Raw genomic sequence first — 17,238 nt, forward strand, 5'->3', positions numbered from 1 at the left:
CTTTAAAAAAAAAAAACACAAGAAAATCTGAATAAAGTTGGACTTAAGTCAATAATACACCAATACTGACAGATGAATTGTAACAAATGTGAGATGTTAATAGGTGTTAACACGGAAAACTGAGTTCGGGGCATAGAGTAAGTCTCTGTACTCGCTTACTATCTTTGCCAATTTTTTTGTACATCTAAAGCTGTTTTAGTTTTTTTTTTTTTAAGATTTTATTTATTTGAGAGAGGGAGAGCATAGAGGGAGAGCGAGAGGGAGAAGCAGACTCCCCACCGAACAGAGAGCCCCGATGAAGGGCTCGATCCCAGGACCCTAAGACCATGACCCAAGCCGAAGGCAGATGCCCAAGCGACTGAGCCACCCAGGCGCCCCTCTAAAGCTGTTTTAACAATAATCAAGTTTATTTTTTTAATCTCCTCCCCAAATGTGTATGTCTCCTTTCTTCTCCTAACTCCATACCTCATATAAAGTTCTCTGAACCTCAACCTACCCATTTTGAAATAGGGGACCTGTTTACAGTCTTTCCCGCTGCAATCAGTAACAACACTCATTTGGTGAATGTCCACTGTGTACTCAATTCTGTGCTCAGTACCCTCTACCTGCATGTAACCATCACAATGAACCTGTGGGCTGGGATTGTAATTTTCTTTGAAAAGCGGAAGCAGGCTAAAGACCAAGGTCACAGAGCTGGTGGGTGGAGGCCAACTCAAACTCTCGTCTGTCTGATGAAGAAGGCTCTAAACCTGTGTTCTTCACTGGCTCAGACTCCTTCTGCCCCTATGATAGATGCTCCTCACCTCAAAGTCTGTTTTGAAAAATGTGCCTTCCCAATAAGCTTCATGTAAGTAAGCCATTCTCCTTAATTGAGCTCTAAGATCTGCTTCTTGGACTTTCAACTCTGAAAGGTATTACCCAGGGCGCTTGGGTGGCTCAGTCAGTTAAGTGTCTTGGTTTCGGCTCAGGTCATCTCAGGGTCCTGGGACCCAGCCCCCTCCCCCACCACCGTCAGGCTCTGTGCTCACCCGAGTCAGCTTGCCCCCTCCCTCTGCTCTTACTCCCCTCCACGCACTCTCTCTCCCCCCTCTCAAAATAAATAAATAAATAAGTCTTTTTTAAAAAAAGGAACAACTTAAATGTCCATCAACTGGGGCGCCTGGGTGGCTCAGTTGGTTAAGCGACTGCCTTCGGCTCAGGTCATGATCCTGGAGTCCCGGGATGGAGTCCCGCATCAGGCTCCCTGCTCGGCAGGGAGTCTGCTTCTCCCTCTGACCCTCCTCCCTCTCATGCTCTCTGTCTCTCATTCTGTCTGTCTCAAATAAATAAATAAATAAAATCTTTAAAAAAAAAAATGTCCATCAACTGAAGAAGGGATAAACACAATGTGGTACATCCATATAATGGAGTATTGTTTGGCAATAAAAAGGAATGTAGAACTGATTCCAGCTACAACATGGATGCACCTTGAATTGCTTATCATGCTAAGTGAAAGAAGCCAGTCATAAAAGACCGGGCGAATTACATGGTATGAGAATTATATCTCAATGAAGTTGTTTTAAAAACCCCCCATTTTAGGAGCACCTCTCCATTTGCTAGATGGGATGCTGCCCAATTCATGTATCATTTAATAGAGTCAATTAGATCTTCAAATTAAAAAAAAAAACACCTCTCCATTCTACAAATAAACCATGGCTCAGAAATAAGCACATTGCTCAAGATTACACAGCTACACTTCTGAGTTCATTCAAAACAACAAAAAAAATGCATTTCCAAATAGCAGCCTCATGATGGTGAAACGATTTTGGTTTTGTTTTGCCTTTCCCTGGCATTCAGTCTTTCTGAATTCCTCTTTTACCTCTGCCTGAAGAGCTCCTGAGTTCAGAACGGATCACGCAGAGATGCGTCAATGAAGCGTAGCAGTTCTAAGGACAGGCCCCAAGAAGGCAGCCCTGGGGAGTCGTGCCCTTCACCCTCCTTGTCTTTTGGAAGCATGTGCTGTTACTTCTCCTAGGACCGGCGCATAAGCTCCAGGAAAGCTGGGGTTTTTTTTGTTTTGTTTACCTCTGTATCCCCAGCCACAACGTCAGTGGCTTGGATGATCAAAAGAACAGTGGTAGAAAGAATAAAACGCAGTTCTGACCATGAATCAAGTAAGGTAAGAGGGAGCTTTCTGACTTGGGTGCTGATAACAGGGATGGAAATGGGTCGGGCTTGGGGGCACAGCATCTGATCTAGGAGATGACTGGGTATCTAAGTTGCTTTTGGGGGGGGTCTAGGAGACATTGGATATATGTATCTACGAGGTTCTTCTGAGAGTTCCACATGGAACTCATGATCTGGAGAGATCATGCCCCATCTGAAGGGGCAGCCATGGAGAAAGCAGGTATAGTGTCAAAAAGATTTTTAGATTTTTCTAAAGAAGCTGAAAACAAGGACTGCCATGTCTTTCTGGTCAACCGTTTCTGATTTCTGTTCCAACAGTCAAGGCTTGGGCCTTCCCTAGAGGCCTTGGGCATGTGTAGCAGAGAATGCTGGCGGCCATCTTCCCTAAGGTAATGGGTACAGTGGAACAAGACAATTCTGGGCGGCTCGGGTGGGAGCCAGCCTCTCTAGCTCGGTTCAGTCACTTGGTTTTTAATGACTGCATCAAAAAATAACATTAAGTGTAAAAAGGTAGTTGCAAAATCATACATCTCACAGGATCCCATTTTTTTCACAGTATTTGAAGCATACAGCTAGAAAAATAACTAGAGAAAGATATATTCCTGACAATTAGTAGTGGTCACCTCTGAGGAGTGAGATTATAAGGCACTTTCCCTTTGTACTATGTATTTGTATTCATTTCATAGTGACCATATATAAAAGAAAAACCAACAGTTTCTAAAAAAAAAAATCGTACATCTTTTCTAACAGAACTATGCGTGTACATATGTGTAGGTAAACACACAGAAACGGGCCTGAAGGGCATAGACCAAACGATTGAGTGGTTACCTCAGGAAAGGCACAAGGCTTAGCATGGGTTGGCAGGTAAACGGGAAACTTAGTTTTGCTATTCTTCTGTATTGTTTGAATCCTGTATAATATGTACTCCTGGGTTGTAGAAACTGTGAAAAGCTTCAATGCCCAATGCTCCAATCCATCCACGCACAAGTAAAAGAACAGCTCTCCCAGGTGGGAGGCAGGGGGAACCTCCATCAGGACATGCCTAGCATTGTCCTCCCTCATCCCTCCCTGACCCAGTACCCCCCCCGCCCCCCCCAGATGACCCACACACACTGAAAGAGCAGCCAAGGGGCCTCATTGTAACACTCATTTTTATATAAATATCCGCAAGTCATGTTACAGAATAAGCCCCAGCGGGGAAAAAAGTCAACGTTACGTTTCTGTTAAACTGAGCCCTGCCTTCTAGGTCGGGCCCCAGCCTGGGGGTGCCTGCTGCTTTGGGAAGGCTGGGGCTGCCGCCAAGAGGCTGCTGAAGAAGCTGCCTGTGTGGCCCGCCCCCGGGCCGACCCCCTTCTTTGGTGTGTGGTACATGGTGACCTTCTCTGCCCACCTCCTCAGCCTAGGGCAGGGTTCTGGGGAACAGGGTTCTGGAGGGCAGGGCCCAGGAGTCCTGGGGGCACTTGGAAATGGAGTAGGGGGACTGAGCCACTAAGAGGTGGAGTCTGAAGCTTAGAGATTGAGCCTTTTGGGGGTGGTGGCACACAGAGGTAACAGGAACAAGTGGGGGGGGACCTGGGCTGTCAGCCAAGCAGGAAGCATCTGCCCTTCTTTCCAGCCTAGGTACCCAGGTCCCTTCCCCTGTTGCTCTGTCTCCTGCTGACTCCATATTCCCAGGGATATAAGCCCTGGGTTCCTGCCTGTCCCCTCCCAGCTCTTCCCTCTACAATCCCCCCTCCCCCCACAGAGAGGCCAGAGGCTAGGAACACAGCACCAGTCTGAGGATTTAATTAACCAGGAAGGGGGATTATTGGGAGGGGCACCCCTGTAAAAATGTACAAAAGGTCTGGGGGGCTATGTGGAAGGGGAGATAAATATGTACATGGAACCCCCCTTCCGTTAGCCCCTCCTCCCCCAGCCCTGAGAGGGCATGAGGACTTGGGTGGTAGGTGAAGGGGAGGGGGGGCACTTTGGCCTCTGGCTTAGTGAGCCCTTGGGGAGGCAGGCCAAGGGCCTAGGGGCCCTCAGAGGGGGTGATGGTGTACCTCAGGAGATCACGAGCTACGACCTCTGACATGACCCCCACTCTCACCTCTCATGTACACACACACACACACACACACACACACACACACACACACCTCCCTCTCTCTAGAGGCTTGTGACCTCTGCCCTCCCGGTGACCCCAAGGCCCATCTGATGCTTGATCTTGTGGGGGCGGGGGCTTCTGCTCCCAGGTTCCATGACCTCAGAGGTGGCTGGTGAGGTCGTGACCTTTGCCCTCCAGCCCCGGCTTGACACCTCAGCTCTAGGACCTTGTCAAAAGGAAAGGGGGATGGAGCTTTGGCCCCCCCCGCCCCTCCCCTCCCCTCACCTGTCAGCCCGGGCCGGGCCGGGGGCCCTCGGTGGGGAACTGGGCCGGGGGGCGGGCACCAGCGGAGGCGGCGCGCCCAGAAGGGCTCCTGGGGGGGTCTTGCTGAGCAGGTGAGGGGTTCCCGGGGCCGCGGTGGGCGGCGGCGGCGGCGGCGGCGGGGGCGCCAGGCGGCTGTACAGCAGGGGGTGGGCCGGCTCCAGGCCGTAGAGGCGGGCGGCGGCCACGGCGCCGGGGCCCGTCAGCTCCTCGCCGGCCTCGTAGAAGCGGGGCGGCCTGGCCAGGCGAGGCGGCCCTGCCAGCCAGGCGGGCTCCAGGAAGCCAGCGCAGCGCTCGGGGGGGCCAGGGCCCAGAAAGGGGGGCGGCCGGGGCCTCTCGAACAGCAGGTGAAGGCCCTGGGGCCCGGCCGTGGCGGCGGCGGCGGCGGCGGCGGCGGCGGCGGCGGCAGCGGCGGCGGCGGCGGCGGCGGCGGCGGCGGCCTCCTCCTTCCGCTCTTCCTTTACCCGCACCGACTCCTTGGCCGGCCTGGCCCCTTCCTCGCCGGCCCGGGCCTTGGGAGTAGCGGGAGAAACGCGGAGCTGGGGCCGTGAGAAGGGGAGGTCCCTGGGGAGAGAACGGAGGGCGTCCAGCGGGCGGCGGAGCGGGCGGGGCAGACGGGGCGGACGCGGCGGGCAGGCGCACCTGTCTTTCTCCTCCTTGGGGAGAGAGGGCTCCCTCCGCTCCACAGGCCGCTCCTTGTCTGAGCCTGGTGTCCGCGCCGCCTCAGGGGGCCGGACCCAGGCAGGAAAGGCCAGAGGACTGCGGTGCAGGCGGCCCCATGGGTCTGGGGGGGAGGCGAAGGCTGGCGGGGCCCCTGGGCTTTCTTTCTGGGCAAACACGGCGCCGGAGTCTGGACACAGGGGGGAAGCAGAGAGTGACAGGAGCCGCGAGGAGGAGGAGGAGGAGGAGGCCCTACTCGGGGACCCCCCACCCCCACCCCCACCCCCCCAAGCCCACTGCCAAAAGCCACCCGCCCGCCCAGCCCCAGCCGCACTCACTGAATGTAGGGCTGCCCAGGCCTCCAAAGGCCCCGTTGGAGAGGGCAGCCAAGGAGGCGAAGCTTGTGGGACGCCCAAAGGGATCTGTGGGAGGAAAGGGGGATGGTCAGAGCACTGGGCTGCCGGCTCTGAGCAGGCACCAAGGGACCAAGACTGGCAGGGAAGAGGCAGCTCGGGAGCAGGCCCCGGAGCCCCTGGCCGCCTGGTCTTGGTTGTAACAACAGGGTGCTGAGCACTGCCTTGGACCTCGCAAGACACTGAGCTGTGACGCGCACGGTGTCGTTTAACCTCACAAACAACAAGCCCCACGAGGCAGACAGGACCGCTCCCACTTAAAGATGACGAAACAGGCTCAGAGAGGTGAAGTGACTTGCCAACGGTCGGTCATCTAGGCAGTAAGTGGTACCCCCCAAGCCAGGGCCTCTGTGACTCCAGAGATCAAGCTCTAACCCCACAATCCCCCGCACCAGCCCCCCACACCAGCTCTACAGCAAGCCATCCGCCTGAAGCTCCCTGCCGGCTTCCGCCCACCTGACATGCAGGGCCCTTCCCGACCTGACCCTAGTCTCATGCACGTAGCCAGTCAGAACAACTAACCTATTTATTCCACTACGGGAACGCCCCTCACACTTCCCTCTTCCAGGAACACCTTCCCCTACGCCATCAGGCTCCATGCCCTCCTGTCGACCCAGACCCCAGTGAAATCTCCCCGCAAAGCCCGCCGAGACTGCTAGGAGCCAGAGCCGGCGCCGACGTTCTTCCCCGGGCCCACAGAACCTTCCTCCAGCCTCCTCGCCCAGGTGGCACACTACCCCCTCGCACTGGCTAGTTCAGAGAGCATCTGAGCTGGCAGAGCCTGGCAGTCCCTCTGCCCTGCCCTATCCCATTTCATAGGTGATGAGATCAAGGCTCAGAGGGGTTAGAGTAACTCGTCCAAGGTCACAAACCTAAGTGATCTTATTTCTGGGGCAACTTCAACCCCCATTCCAGCTGCCTCTCTGGTCTAATTTCCATCCCCAGCTTGAGAACGCCTGAAAGTCAGGGACCAGGCTGGGGTTGCCCAACATGCCCTTGGCTCTTACCAATGTGGGTGCTGGGGCTCAGAAAGGGTCCGTGGGCCCCGGGAGCTGCCGTGAAAGGGTTGGCTGCAGCGTGGACGGCACCTGGGGCAGAGAGGTGGGAGATTCTGGTGAGGCTGAGTGGGCGCAAGGTGGGCCTTGGGCTAGAGACAGGGAACCTCAAGCCCCGAGAGGGCTGGCCAGACTCACCAGTCGCAGTGAAGAGGGAGGCAGCCGGGTGGGAGAGCTCCTGCCCAGGGGGCAGGGCCCCATAGGGCCCCGGAAGGCAGGGCAGGAGGTCGTTCCGAAAGTCAAGCTTGTGGGAGTCGCCCTGCATGGGACAGGGAGAGGGGTGGTGAGTGAGGAGCCAGGTGAGGTCCCGCTCTTGCTCTTCCACCCCTAGGTGCCCTCCAAGGGCTGGCTGGCGCCAAGATGGGGCTTGGGTGCCTAGCCTCCGCCTCTCTCAGCGCCAGAGAACCTAGTGCTAACTGTGAAAGAGCTCAGGCAGTGACCAGGGACAGGAGGGGATGTTTCTGGCCAAGATTCGGCCAAAGGCAGATGCCCAGGGCTCAGGCCAGCCCACTCGCCCCAGCCCTCCAGCCCCAGTACCTTCATCTTTTCCTGGTGTCTCAGGATCATGTAAGCCACGCGCACGTGCATGGCACACCACTTCCCTGGTTTCTGCCGCCCCAGAAGGATAACCAAAGGGAAAGGGAAGGAAAGAACGTTCACTCATCACCCACTCCAGGCCTGGTCCTCAGCCCAGCCTTTCCACACAACATCCCCATTCATCATCCCTACAACTGAGGGATGACTAGGTTCATTTCATGGCCTAGGAAACTGAGGCTCAGAGAGATAAACTGTCTTGCCCAAGGTCCCACAGCCAGTTACGTCGGAACCCAGGTCTGTGGCATGTAAGCCTTGCCCTTTCTGCTGTTCCACATGTGGCTGCCTCCACGTCTTGGGCTGCTCGCTCAGTGGACTTCTCGCTCATTCCCAAGCAAGACCCGCCCTCAGCCAAACACCCTGACACCAGCCCCCAGCCTCATGCAGCCTGAGGTCCTCACCAAACTCACCCTCAAAGGTGGCCGGAAATGGTCGGGGATCTGGGGATGGCAAAGCAGAGGATTGGCGGCGATTCAGACCTGTTTACTGTCCTGGGCCCCTCATCTCCATAGTCCCTAATCCCCACCCAAACACTGGAGACCTTGTGTGGCTCCCTCACGCCCTTCCTGCTCCTGTCAAGACCCCTTTCCCCATCTTTCCCACTCTGGGCATCTCCCTTCCAGCCTTAAGTTCCTGAATCAGACCCCAAGGACGTGCCCTGCTTGGAAGACTGGGGAGTGGGTTAGCGGGCAGGCAGGACAGGTTTCTCAACCAGAGAAACTCTCCTATTAACAGCTTTATGTCATGAGGCTCTGCTTAAGATTTCTTTAGAAAGGGCGCCTGGGTGGCTCAGTTGGTTAAGCGACTGCCTTCAGCTCAGGTCATGATCCTGGAGTCCCTGGATCGAGTCCCGCATCGGGCTCTCTGCTCGGCGGGGAGCCTGCTTCTCCCTCTGACCCTCCCCCCTCTCATGTGCTCTCTCTCTTTCTCATTCTCTGTCTCAAATAAATAAATAAAATCTTTAAAAAAAAAAAAAAGATTTCTTTAGAAAAAAACCTTTACTGCCACTAGAAGACACTGCAAGATATCTGGTCTAGTCTCCCCTTTAGGAAACACATCCTGTGCTTTTCCCGATGTTCCCAAAGCCACGGGCTGGAAGGCTGCTCCCTGTGCCACTTCACAAAGGGACAGCTTATCTTTTCATTGTTTTATGGACAGGACTTCCTGGTATGATGTCATTTGAGAAAAAAAAAAAAAAGATTTTTGTGACTTAAAAAATTTGAACACTCCTACAAAAACCACTGTCCTAGTGATCTGATTTCTGGGGCAACTTCATGAAATTCCTATTCCTCATGCCTGGGAAACCTTGTCAGTTACAGCCATTCCCTCTCATCAGATTCTCAGGGATACCCCCGATCGTACATTAAAGGGAACGATCAGTGGTTCGCTCTCAATCAACCCTGCTCTCCCTCAACAGATACTCTAGTTCCCCCAGGACCTGCCTCGGCCCCCCTCACCTGTGTCCCCTTTTGGGGAAGCCCGCTTGGCACTGGCCCCAGTCGTGGTGGCAGCTCGGGGTTCGTGCTCTGGGAAAGGGGAGGGATCAGTCAGGAGAGCTGGCACCAGGCATAAAAGGGGTCTGGAACCAAGGCTGGGGGCTGGGACAGGGAGGGAACATGGCTCTGAAGAAAGCTGGGTCCACAAGGGGAGGGCAGGAGAACAGGCATGGCTTTGGGAAATGGAAGAAGGTATGTGGATCTGGGGGGTGGGGGTGGGGGTGTGTGGTGTCTGGGTTTGTAGGGGGTGGGAGGTGGTGGTGTTTGGATCGGGAGCTCACCTTGGGCTGGAAGGCCCCCTGCAGGGAGCCAAAGGAGACAGCCGGCGGGAGGCCCGGAGGTAGGCCGGGCACTGCGGGAGGGAAGGCCGAGTACGGCTGTGGAGAGAAGGGGACTAGTCCAAGCCGGGGTGGAGGTGCAGCCCACGTCTGGTCTGCCCATCAGTCCTCGGGCCTCCACCCTAAAACCCCCCAGGGAGCTCTCCCAGGCTCAAGGCTCTTGCTTTTGAAGCTGAAGACTGGACCCCAACAGTCAGGGCCACACACCTTGACGCGTCTGTGCCCACACACCACACCACACACACACACACTCACATTATGCCGGAAAAGGCCTTCCATCTTTCCTGGATATTTCTCAAACTAGGGAAGAGAAGGGAAGAGTAAGCTGCCAGCCAGGGACCCAGGACCTTCCCCTGGAAGCCACACCCTCCCCCCAAGTCTCCGGGCCTCATCACTGGCCCAATGAGGAGCTCACCATGTGGGGGCCGTGGGGTGGCAGCAGGCCCGGGGGATAGGGGGTGAAGTGCTGGTGGGTGTGCTGGTGGGTGTGCTGGTGCTGGTGGTTGTGCTGGTGGAACTGGAAGGCCAGGGGCCGGGCCGAGCCCCCTGCCCCCACCACCTCGGGGCCACCCTGGGCATTCAGGTAGCGAGAGTTCAGGTCCTGGCCGATCAGGTCCTGCTCTGTGGGAGGGGAGGGGGAGAAGGCTTTAATGTCTGTCGCCACCAGGTCAGCCTCCTTGGGCCTGGGTGACTGGCCTTCCCTTCTGGCCTTGAGCCACTCCCTCCTCAAGCCCTGATATCTGTTGAGGTCCAGATGCCCCAAAGCCGACTGGGCCCAAGCCCGGGGCCATGGTCCCCCCCGCCCCCCACCCCGGCCAGGACCCCAAACTCACCAGAAAGGGCGTTAGCAGCTGAGGCCCCAGGGTGCCCTGGCACCTGCAGCAGGGGTGGGGGTGGGGGCAGGGTGGGGCCAGGGGAGAACAAGGAGGGGTGGTGGGGTGGTGGGGGGGGCCGCAGCCCGGGGGGGGGAAAGCTGTGGGTGGACAAAGGCAGGGGCAGTGAGGGCGTCGGGGGCCGGTGGGTGAGCTGCGCGGACGAGGAGGAGGCAGATGAGGAGGAAGAGGACGAAGAGGATGATGAGGGGGGAGGCTGAGCCACGGGAGGGGCCAGGGCCTTGGGGGGCGGCCGTGAAGAGCTGGGGAGAGAAGTGGGGAGATGAGTGAGGGGTTGGGAGGTGCCAGCTCTGACGGGAGGGGGTCAGAAGCCTGGGCGATACCTTGACCCTGGTTCTCCAACACAGAAGGTGGTAGAACCTGGCCCCCAGGACCCCCCTCCCCCGCCCAGGGAGCCCATCCTCACACTGAGGTACCCCCCACACCCGGCAACCCCCTCTCTCTCCCTCTCTAGGTCTCTTCCACACAGCTGCCTCGGACGTCTCCGGCCACATGACTTGCCCTTTCCTGACTCAACCGCAGCACAAAACACGTCACTCACTTTGACGCTTCATTACAACAGGCCACCTGGGTTCCCACCCTAAGACAGTGGAAGCAGCACCTCACTGGCCTGGCCTAGGAGTCAGACGACCTGAATTCTAGGCCCGTCTGGCCATTAACACCCTGGGTGACCTTGAGCAAGTCACTGCCCCTCTCTGAGCCTTAGTTTTCTCAAGAACAAGAAAAAGGACGGTAACGATGACAATAATAGAAACAGCACCCATAAGAGTAATGGTATCAGTGACTCTTACCCTTTAGCGAGCACTTACTGTAGGCCAAGCGCTGGCACCTGCTTTACATGCTAATCCAAATCTCCACCACGTCACACCACCTTCCCAACTGCTGCCGCATCCACGTAACCACCTGTACCGTTTACTTCTTTCTTTCACTTAACTCGGTTTCTTGCTTTTTTACTGAGCCTCACCCAAGCAATACGTGTGAAATCAAAGGGTTGAGGTACTAATCGTGTTTTTCTAAAGCCCGTTAACAGCTCAAAATATTTGCCCCCGTAACAGCTGAAATGATCTCGCATATTGGTAACAATGCACGTACACACTTTGGGAAACACTGAATGAACTCATCATTGATCCTCACGATGGCTTTACCAGGATAAAGGTACCATTACCATTTTTTTTTTTTCAGAAAGGGAAAATTGAGGCTCAGAGAGATTAAGTGGCTTGTCAAAAATCACACAGCCACTAAGTGGCGGATTAAGAATTTGAAACCAGGTCTGGCTGACACCAAAGCCAGCACCCTTAATCATCGTGTCAGCATTTCCCAAAGTATGTTCCGAAGAACACTATTCCTAGCAGATGTGTCTCGCAAAAAGGTCTCACCAGCACATAAAGTTGGGAATCGGCACCAAGTGGGCTCCCCTGCACGGGAATGCCAGGTGAAACGGTTCTGCTAAGTCCTGTCAGCAAGTGATCACTTGACGTTTCTTTCATGCAGTGTCTCTCAAGCTTTTCAGCCTCAGAATCTTTTTTTCAAGTCACATCCCGCAGGTACCATCCCATGTCCCAGCCACACAGGGGTTGGCGCCCAAGTGGCCAGGTCCTTGCAGACCAGACCAAACCCCAGACCACCCACCTGCCAGTGCTGAGGTCCAGACTGCTGCCGTAGGGAGAAGTGCGGAGGCCGAAGGGCGAGACCCGGAGCTGCAGCTGGGGCTGGGGGGGGGGTGGCAGACTGGGGGCGGCCGGCAGGGCTGCAGGGGGTGAGACAGGAGGCCGAGGGGCCGGTGGAGGCGGTGGTTCCTTCGGGGGGAAAGGCACTAGCAGCGGGTCGGGCCCTGGGGGCTGTTCCTGGCTCCGCTCCAGGCCCGACACTTTAGGGACTACGGAGAGTTTTGCTTCACAGTTCCCATTGAAGGCGCCGTGGGGGCCCGAGGCTGGGAGGAAAGCACAGCAGACGTACTCAGCTGAGGCCCACACTCCCCCAATTTCCCTCCCTCGTCTCCAACCCCAGCCCTTAAGACCAACCTTTGCTGGTTGAGACAGTAAAGGATGGGTCGAGGTCATCATCGGAGACCTGGGGAAGAAGGGCAGGGACAGGGTCAGGTTCTGGTCAGGCGAGGCCCTCACCCAGGAAGGCTAACAGCCCCCAGAGCCTGCTAGGAAGTGGCAGTGGGGGCAAGTCTATTCCATCAGCGTAGATGAAATCCAGCAAAGACTGTGGGCTTCGGGGGGCCTGTGCTTGGGGAGAGGGGTAGGAGAGCTGAGCCTGAGAATTTGATAGGCCAGGAGGACTGAACTGAGGCGGCATTTACGTTGCAGAGAAGTAGGCACATCAAAGCCAAAACGTCAGGTATCGCTAAGTGCTGGCCCATATGCCTACCTGCCTTACAGATTTGTTTGGCTCACAAGTGTCAGCAAAAACCTTTTAAACTAATTGCTGATATTTACAAATCCACGAATTGCTCATAAACACTCAGACTTGCAGGTTCTCTTAAGAATTGGCTCCTCTTCTTGCATGATAACAATTAGCTAGGACCAGACAGTGGTCACCTCCTCTAGACAGACAAGAACTCTGGTTCACCACAGTCCCTGTCCAGCCAACTTTTTAAACTAAAACAAGACACACATCAGGGAATACAAATTTAGTTGTTACAGGAGTAGAGCATGAACTGCTAGAACACATTATTTCAAAACAAGCAAATCTGACCTAACGATGAACTGAAATACAACATTCTAAGACACGTTCTTACACTGACCACAATGGTTTAGTGTCCTCGCTGCCACAACCGTGGTCTCTGCTCAGATTCTAATCTGTGAGAGACTGACTAACAGCAAGCAGGAATGACCAGCTCAGTTCGACAGCCACCTGAATTTCTGTGGAGAACCACTGGTATCTCCAAGGGCTTTGGAAAAGATGGTATACCAAGGCACGGGCTTTCTATTCTTTGGTCAACTGGCTCTAGTTACCAAAGAAAAAAAGTCTTTTACCCATTCAATCTGCCCGCCCTCCGACTCCCCGATCCAGTCATGGCTCAACCTAACCTATGTTCCCCACTGAAAGGAAGGCTCTGTCTGCTGCACGTAGGAGACCTCTAAGCTGGACTTCACTTTACAAATTACAACATTGCCCACCCAACAAGTTCTAGCCCTACTCACCCTCTCGTCCAGATCGCTTTCTGCATCACACTGGGGAAAAGGAAAGACAGGTGTCACAAGAGGGAAGAAGAGTGGGGCCCAAGGGAGAGAGGGGACTTTCAGAGAGGAATTGAGAGGGGGGGGGCAGTACAGGTGGAGAGCACTTACTATGTATCCAGCTTCCAGAGAATGACGGGAGGAGGCCTGAGAAAGACCAGAGTCCAGACATAAGGAAGGCTGACTGGCGAGGCCTTTGGATAAAGTCTAAACTCCCTAGCAAGGACCTCAAGGCCCCTCACGACACACTCTCAATCTCTTTCTAGCTGCTTCTGCTATGGCTCACCCCTGTTCCCAACGCTCTCGCCATTTTCTGAACATATTCTCACATCTCTGTGCTCTTGCTCAAAACAACTTTGCGCGTTTCTCCTCTTAGCAAACTTATGACTATCCTTCAAGGCCTGACTAAGACATCCTAGGGGGCTTTCCCTAACCACAACCCTCCTCCCATCCCCCAGGCAGAATGAGTGGCTTCCTCATGTGGGTTTCTGCAGCATCTCTCCCAGATCTCTGCCTTCTGTAGCTTCTCAGGTTTTGATCTAGGTATTTGCTCAGATTGTTTCTTTTTTGCTAAACTGCTATTGCCTGGAAAGATCTGAGACCATATCTAATTCATTTAGGATTCCATTAAGCCTAAACATCTCTGATTAATCAACATGTTTGAAATGGACAAGGCCAGCCAAAAGCGGAAAAGTCTGACTGTGGGCATGTCTCTATCAGACCTGGATTGAGGACTGAGGGCTCAAATTTGCTCTGCCTTCTTCTCTGCTATTTGAGAGTAAAATCACTGTTTATGATGGGCAGTAGCACTGCTGATGGAAAACAAGTCTTTGTGAAGGACATGCTGTCCAGAATTTTAAAGGACAAGGATCTATGACAAGCTCACCTCTTTCCTTCTCCGTTTATTGGGCCATTTTCGGGCCCGATCCCCAGAGGGCCGGCCAGGCTCCCGATCAGAGCTGTCCCCTGGCTCCCCAGTGGCCCCACTGGAACCCCCCCTCTTCCGCTTCCCAGAATGCTTCAGCCGATGTTCCAGTCGCTCTGGGGGCTGAAGAGATGCATCCTTCTGTGGAGGAGGAGGTGGGACTAAAGTAGATGGAGAAAGAAATCTCCCGACCTCTCTAGGGGTGACCAAGCTACCAAAGTGGCTCTCAGGCCGGGTAACCTGGCTGGTCCCTGGAGACTAACTCTACCTCCTCCCACCCCAGGGTGGGGCAGAGACCCGGCCAGAGGAGCCGGTTGCTCTGGTTTGGGGTGCCAGCATTCCCCCCCTCAACTCCACCCACTCCAGGCACCATACTCTTCTCTCCGCCCCTCTGAAGCCCCCAAAGGTCCCCAGCTCCATCAGGCCCCACCTGCAAGGCCTCAAGGCTGGCGAAGCTGGCGATGGCGAAGCCATCGATCAAATCCTCCTCCTCTTCTTCCTCCTCCTCAGGCTCCTCCTCGGCCTCCCCGTCGTCTGCGCCCCCCTCCTCCTCCTCCTCCTCTTCCTCCCCGCGGCTGCCCGAGCCGGCAGGCCGCTTCCGAGCTCGGGGTCGCGGGGGCCGAGGCCTGGGACGGGGCCGCCGTCGTCTCGGGCCTCCGGGCCGCTCTCCGGACGAAGCTGACGACCAAGGCCTGGCGGGCGGTGGCGGCGACGAGGAGGACGAGGAGCCGCGCGGGGCGGCCAACAGGGCCCGGGGCGCATCGCCGCCGGGACCTCGGCGGCGCCGCTGCTCCCGGTCTCGGTCTCGGCGCGAGCAGCGCCGCCGCCGCCGCTCCCCCTCGGCGGCCCAGCCCGGGCCCGGAGCCGCGGCCGCTGCCGTCTCCATGGCGACCGCCCTCAGCGCCGCATCCGGAGGCGGCGGGGCCCGAAGCGGCCTGTCCGCAGGCCCGGGGTCGCAGGCGCGGCGCTGGCGGCTGCACAGGGACGAAAAGGCCACGGCTTCCCCTTTAAAGCAGGATCTACTGGCCCCGAGCTTGCCCCAAGGCCAAGGCCCGGGGAGCCGGCGCCGCCCCCGGGGCGACAAGCCCGAGGGCCCCCCCTGTGGGGCCGGTGGGGCCGAGAAGGCGAAAACGGGGCGGCCGTCCCTTTAAGGCGAGGCCTCAAGTTGTCCAGCCCCTGACCCCTTTAAGACGACCCGATGGTGTCCAGCCGGCCTAGTGCGGTGGCCGCCCCCTGCCAGGGGTCGAGACAAGTCTCCCCGAGGAAGAGGAAGGGCCACCCCTTTAAAAGGGACCGAAAGCTCGCCCCGAAAACGCAGACCTCCCCTTTAAAAGTGTCTCCAGTCCTCCGGCTAAAAGAGGCCACCCCTTTAAGGAGTCCAGGGTCCTCCAAACAGCAGGCCGCCCCTTTAAGGGCTCGGGAGTTAAGTTTCTGGTCCTCCACCAAGCGGCCACTTCCCCTTTAAGCTGAGTTTAAAGAACTTCTTGCGTGGGGGAGAAAAGGAGGTGAGAATCCCCACTCGCTCCAGCTCTCCCAACAGCACAGTTCTCAGTTTGTCAGCTTCTGTTCGATGGCTTTCCCTTTAAGGTTGCCGATGTAGTCTGCCGAGTTCACCGGCCACCCCTTTAAGGAGATTTAAAGGGGCCTCCTCCAGGCCCGGCTCTTCCAGCCTCCGCCTCCGGTCGCCATGAAAGGCTGGGGGGGGGGCGGGGCCGCGGGGCCAGCCCTCCAAAGCCCCGGATGTGAGGCAACGGTGACGGGTAGAGCTTCTCTGTCTGCCGACATAAAAGTCTCTTCCTCCTTTCCTCCGTCTCTGCCTGACTTGCGCCGTAAGGGATCCGGAACGGCCGTTGGGAGGCGGGGGAGCTCCAGCGCACCCTCCTGTTTTCTCCTTTGGCGTCTTGAGCCTCTTCTCCGCCAGGACTTCCCTGCCCCTCCTCCCTCTTCCTCCTCAGCCTACGCCTCCTTCCTCTCTCGGCCTCCTCCCACTCTCCGCCCCCTTCCCCTCGCCCTTCCACAAGCTTAGTCGTTGATAGGTTGAGAAGTGTACGACAAGGCGAAGGGCGGAGTCAAGCTCCGGGGAGTGGGTAATATGTAACCGCCCTCAAATCTTGGATTGGGTATACGTCAGATTAGCCCCGCCCCTCATCGGGTCTTGTGACTCGACTGGTTAGAAGTAGGCGCTTGGGGCGGTCCCCCAGGTGACCCCGCCTCTTCCTGCTCTCTGTTCATTGGTCCGTCTTCAGACAGCGCCGAGACCAAGAGTCGTGATGTAGTGTGCGAGCCCTAGGGGCGGTTGGCCACTTGGGGGCGTGTGGCCGCGGAAGGTTCCTCTCCACTGCCAGTTACGTCGTCTCCGCCTTTCCGCCGCTTGGCTTAGCCCACAGGCCGCCTGGCTTCTCGCGCACGCGCGTGGTGATACTGTTGAGCGGCTGGCAGCTCAGCGGGATTCCCCGCGGTGCCGGGCGGCCCGAGCACGCGGCGTGCCTTGCGAGCGCCAGACGCGCTGGGACGGAAACTGCGTCTTGTTATCGCTCCCTTCAATGGGAGAGTGCTGGCTTGTGGTGTCCGCGTGCTAATAAGGAAACAAACACCGTGCGTTCATGCGCCGGCTACTTTTGTCACATGTTAACTCACTTGGCAGTAAGAATTCTTTTAGGAAGGTACTGCTATTAGCCCCATTTTACAGAGGGGGAGGGGAATTGATGTACATTTAGTTTCCTACACAGGATTTGGACTCAAGCCTAACTCCACAATCTGTGCTCTTAGCCACTGCTCTATTCTGCCTCTAAGTTTCAAAAGATGGAGAACGCCACTTCTGGCCTCTGGTTGCCTGGGTTACCGTTTTAATGAGGACATTACATTATAACACTCAACTTGCTTGCTTTTTTTTTTTTTAAGTAATCTCTACACCCAACGTGGGGCTTGAACTCATGACACCCCGAGATCAAGAGGTGTGTGCTCCACCAACTGAGCCAGCCAGGCGCCCCTCAACTTGCTTTCTTATGTGTAAAATGGGTGTAATTCCCTTTCACAGGGCTATGTGCCAGTCAAGTACATATGACAGGTTGTTGGAGCTGCTCAATTACAGCTGATCACTTTT

At 56.2% G+C, this 17,238-nt stretch overlaps 1 protein-coding gene across 2 annotated transcripts; it reads right to left on the reverse strand.

Moving 5' to 3' along the window:
- Positions 1-3,299: 3,299 nt before the first annotated feature.
- On the reverse strand, positions 3,300-16,133 carry FBRS (fibrosin). Of its 2 annotated transcripts, XM_081819714.1 has the most exons (18): positions 14,566-16,131; positions 14,097-14,276; positions 13,322-13,357; positions 13,175-13,204; positions 12,044-12,092; positions 11,652-11,952; positions 9,963-10,264; positions 9,545-9,750; positions 9,385-9,429; positions 9,073-9,168; positions 8,753-8,821; positions 7,706-7,735; positions 7,239-7,310; positions 6,840-6,960; positions 6,654-6,734; positions 5,572-5,655; positions 5,216-5,423; positions 3,300-5,137 (listed from the first exon to the last, which is right to left on the reverse strand). In XM_081819714.1, exons 1-18 carry the CDS (start codon positions 15,019-15,021, stop codon positions 4,534-4,536), a joined length of 2,970 nt encoding a protein of 989 aa, XP_081675840.1. In that variant the 5' UTR covers positions 15,022-16,131; the 3' UTR covers positions 3,300-4,533. The 2 variants fall into 2 exon arrangements, with proteins under 2 accessions (XP_081675840.1, XP_081675841.1); XM_081819715.1 differs by lacking the exons at positions 13,175-13,204; positions 13,322-13,357 and having other exon boundaries at positions 14,566-16,133.
- Between the last annotated feature and the right edge of the window lie 1,105 nt (positions 16,134-17,238).

This window comes from Leptonychotes weddellii, chromosome 5 (assembly GCF_054177405.1).
Source record: "Leptonychotes weddellii isolate Sample4059 chromosome 5, ASM5417740v2, whole genome shotgun sequence".
NCBI lineage: Eukaryota > Metazoa > Chordata > Mammalia > Carnivora > Phocidae > Leptonychotes > Leptonychotes weddellii.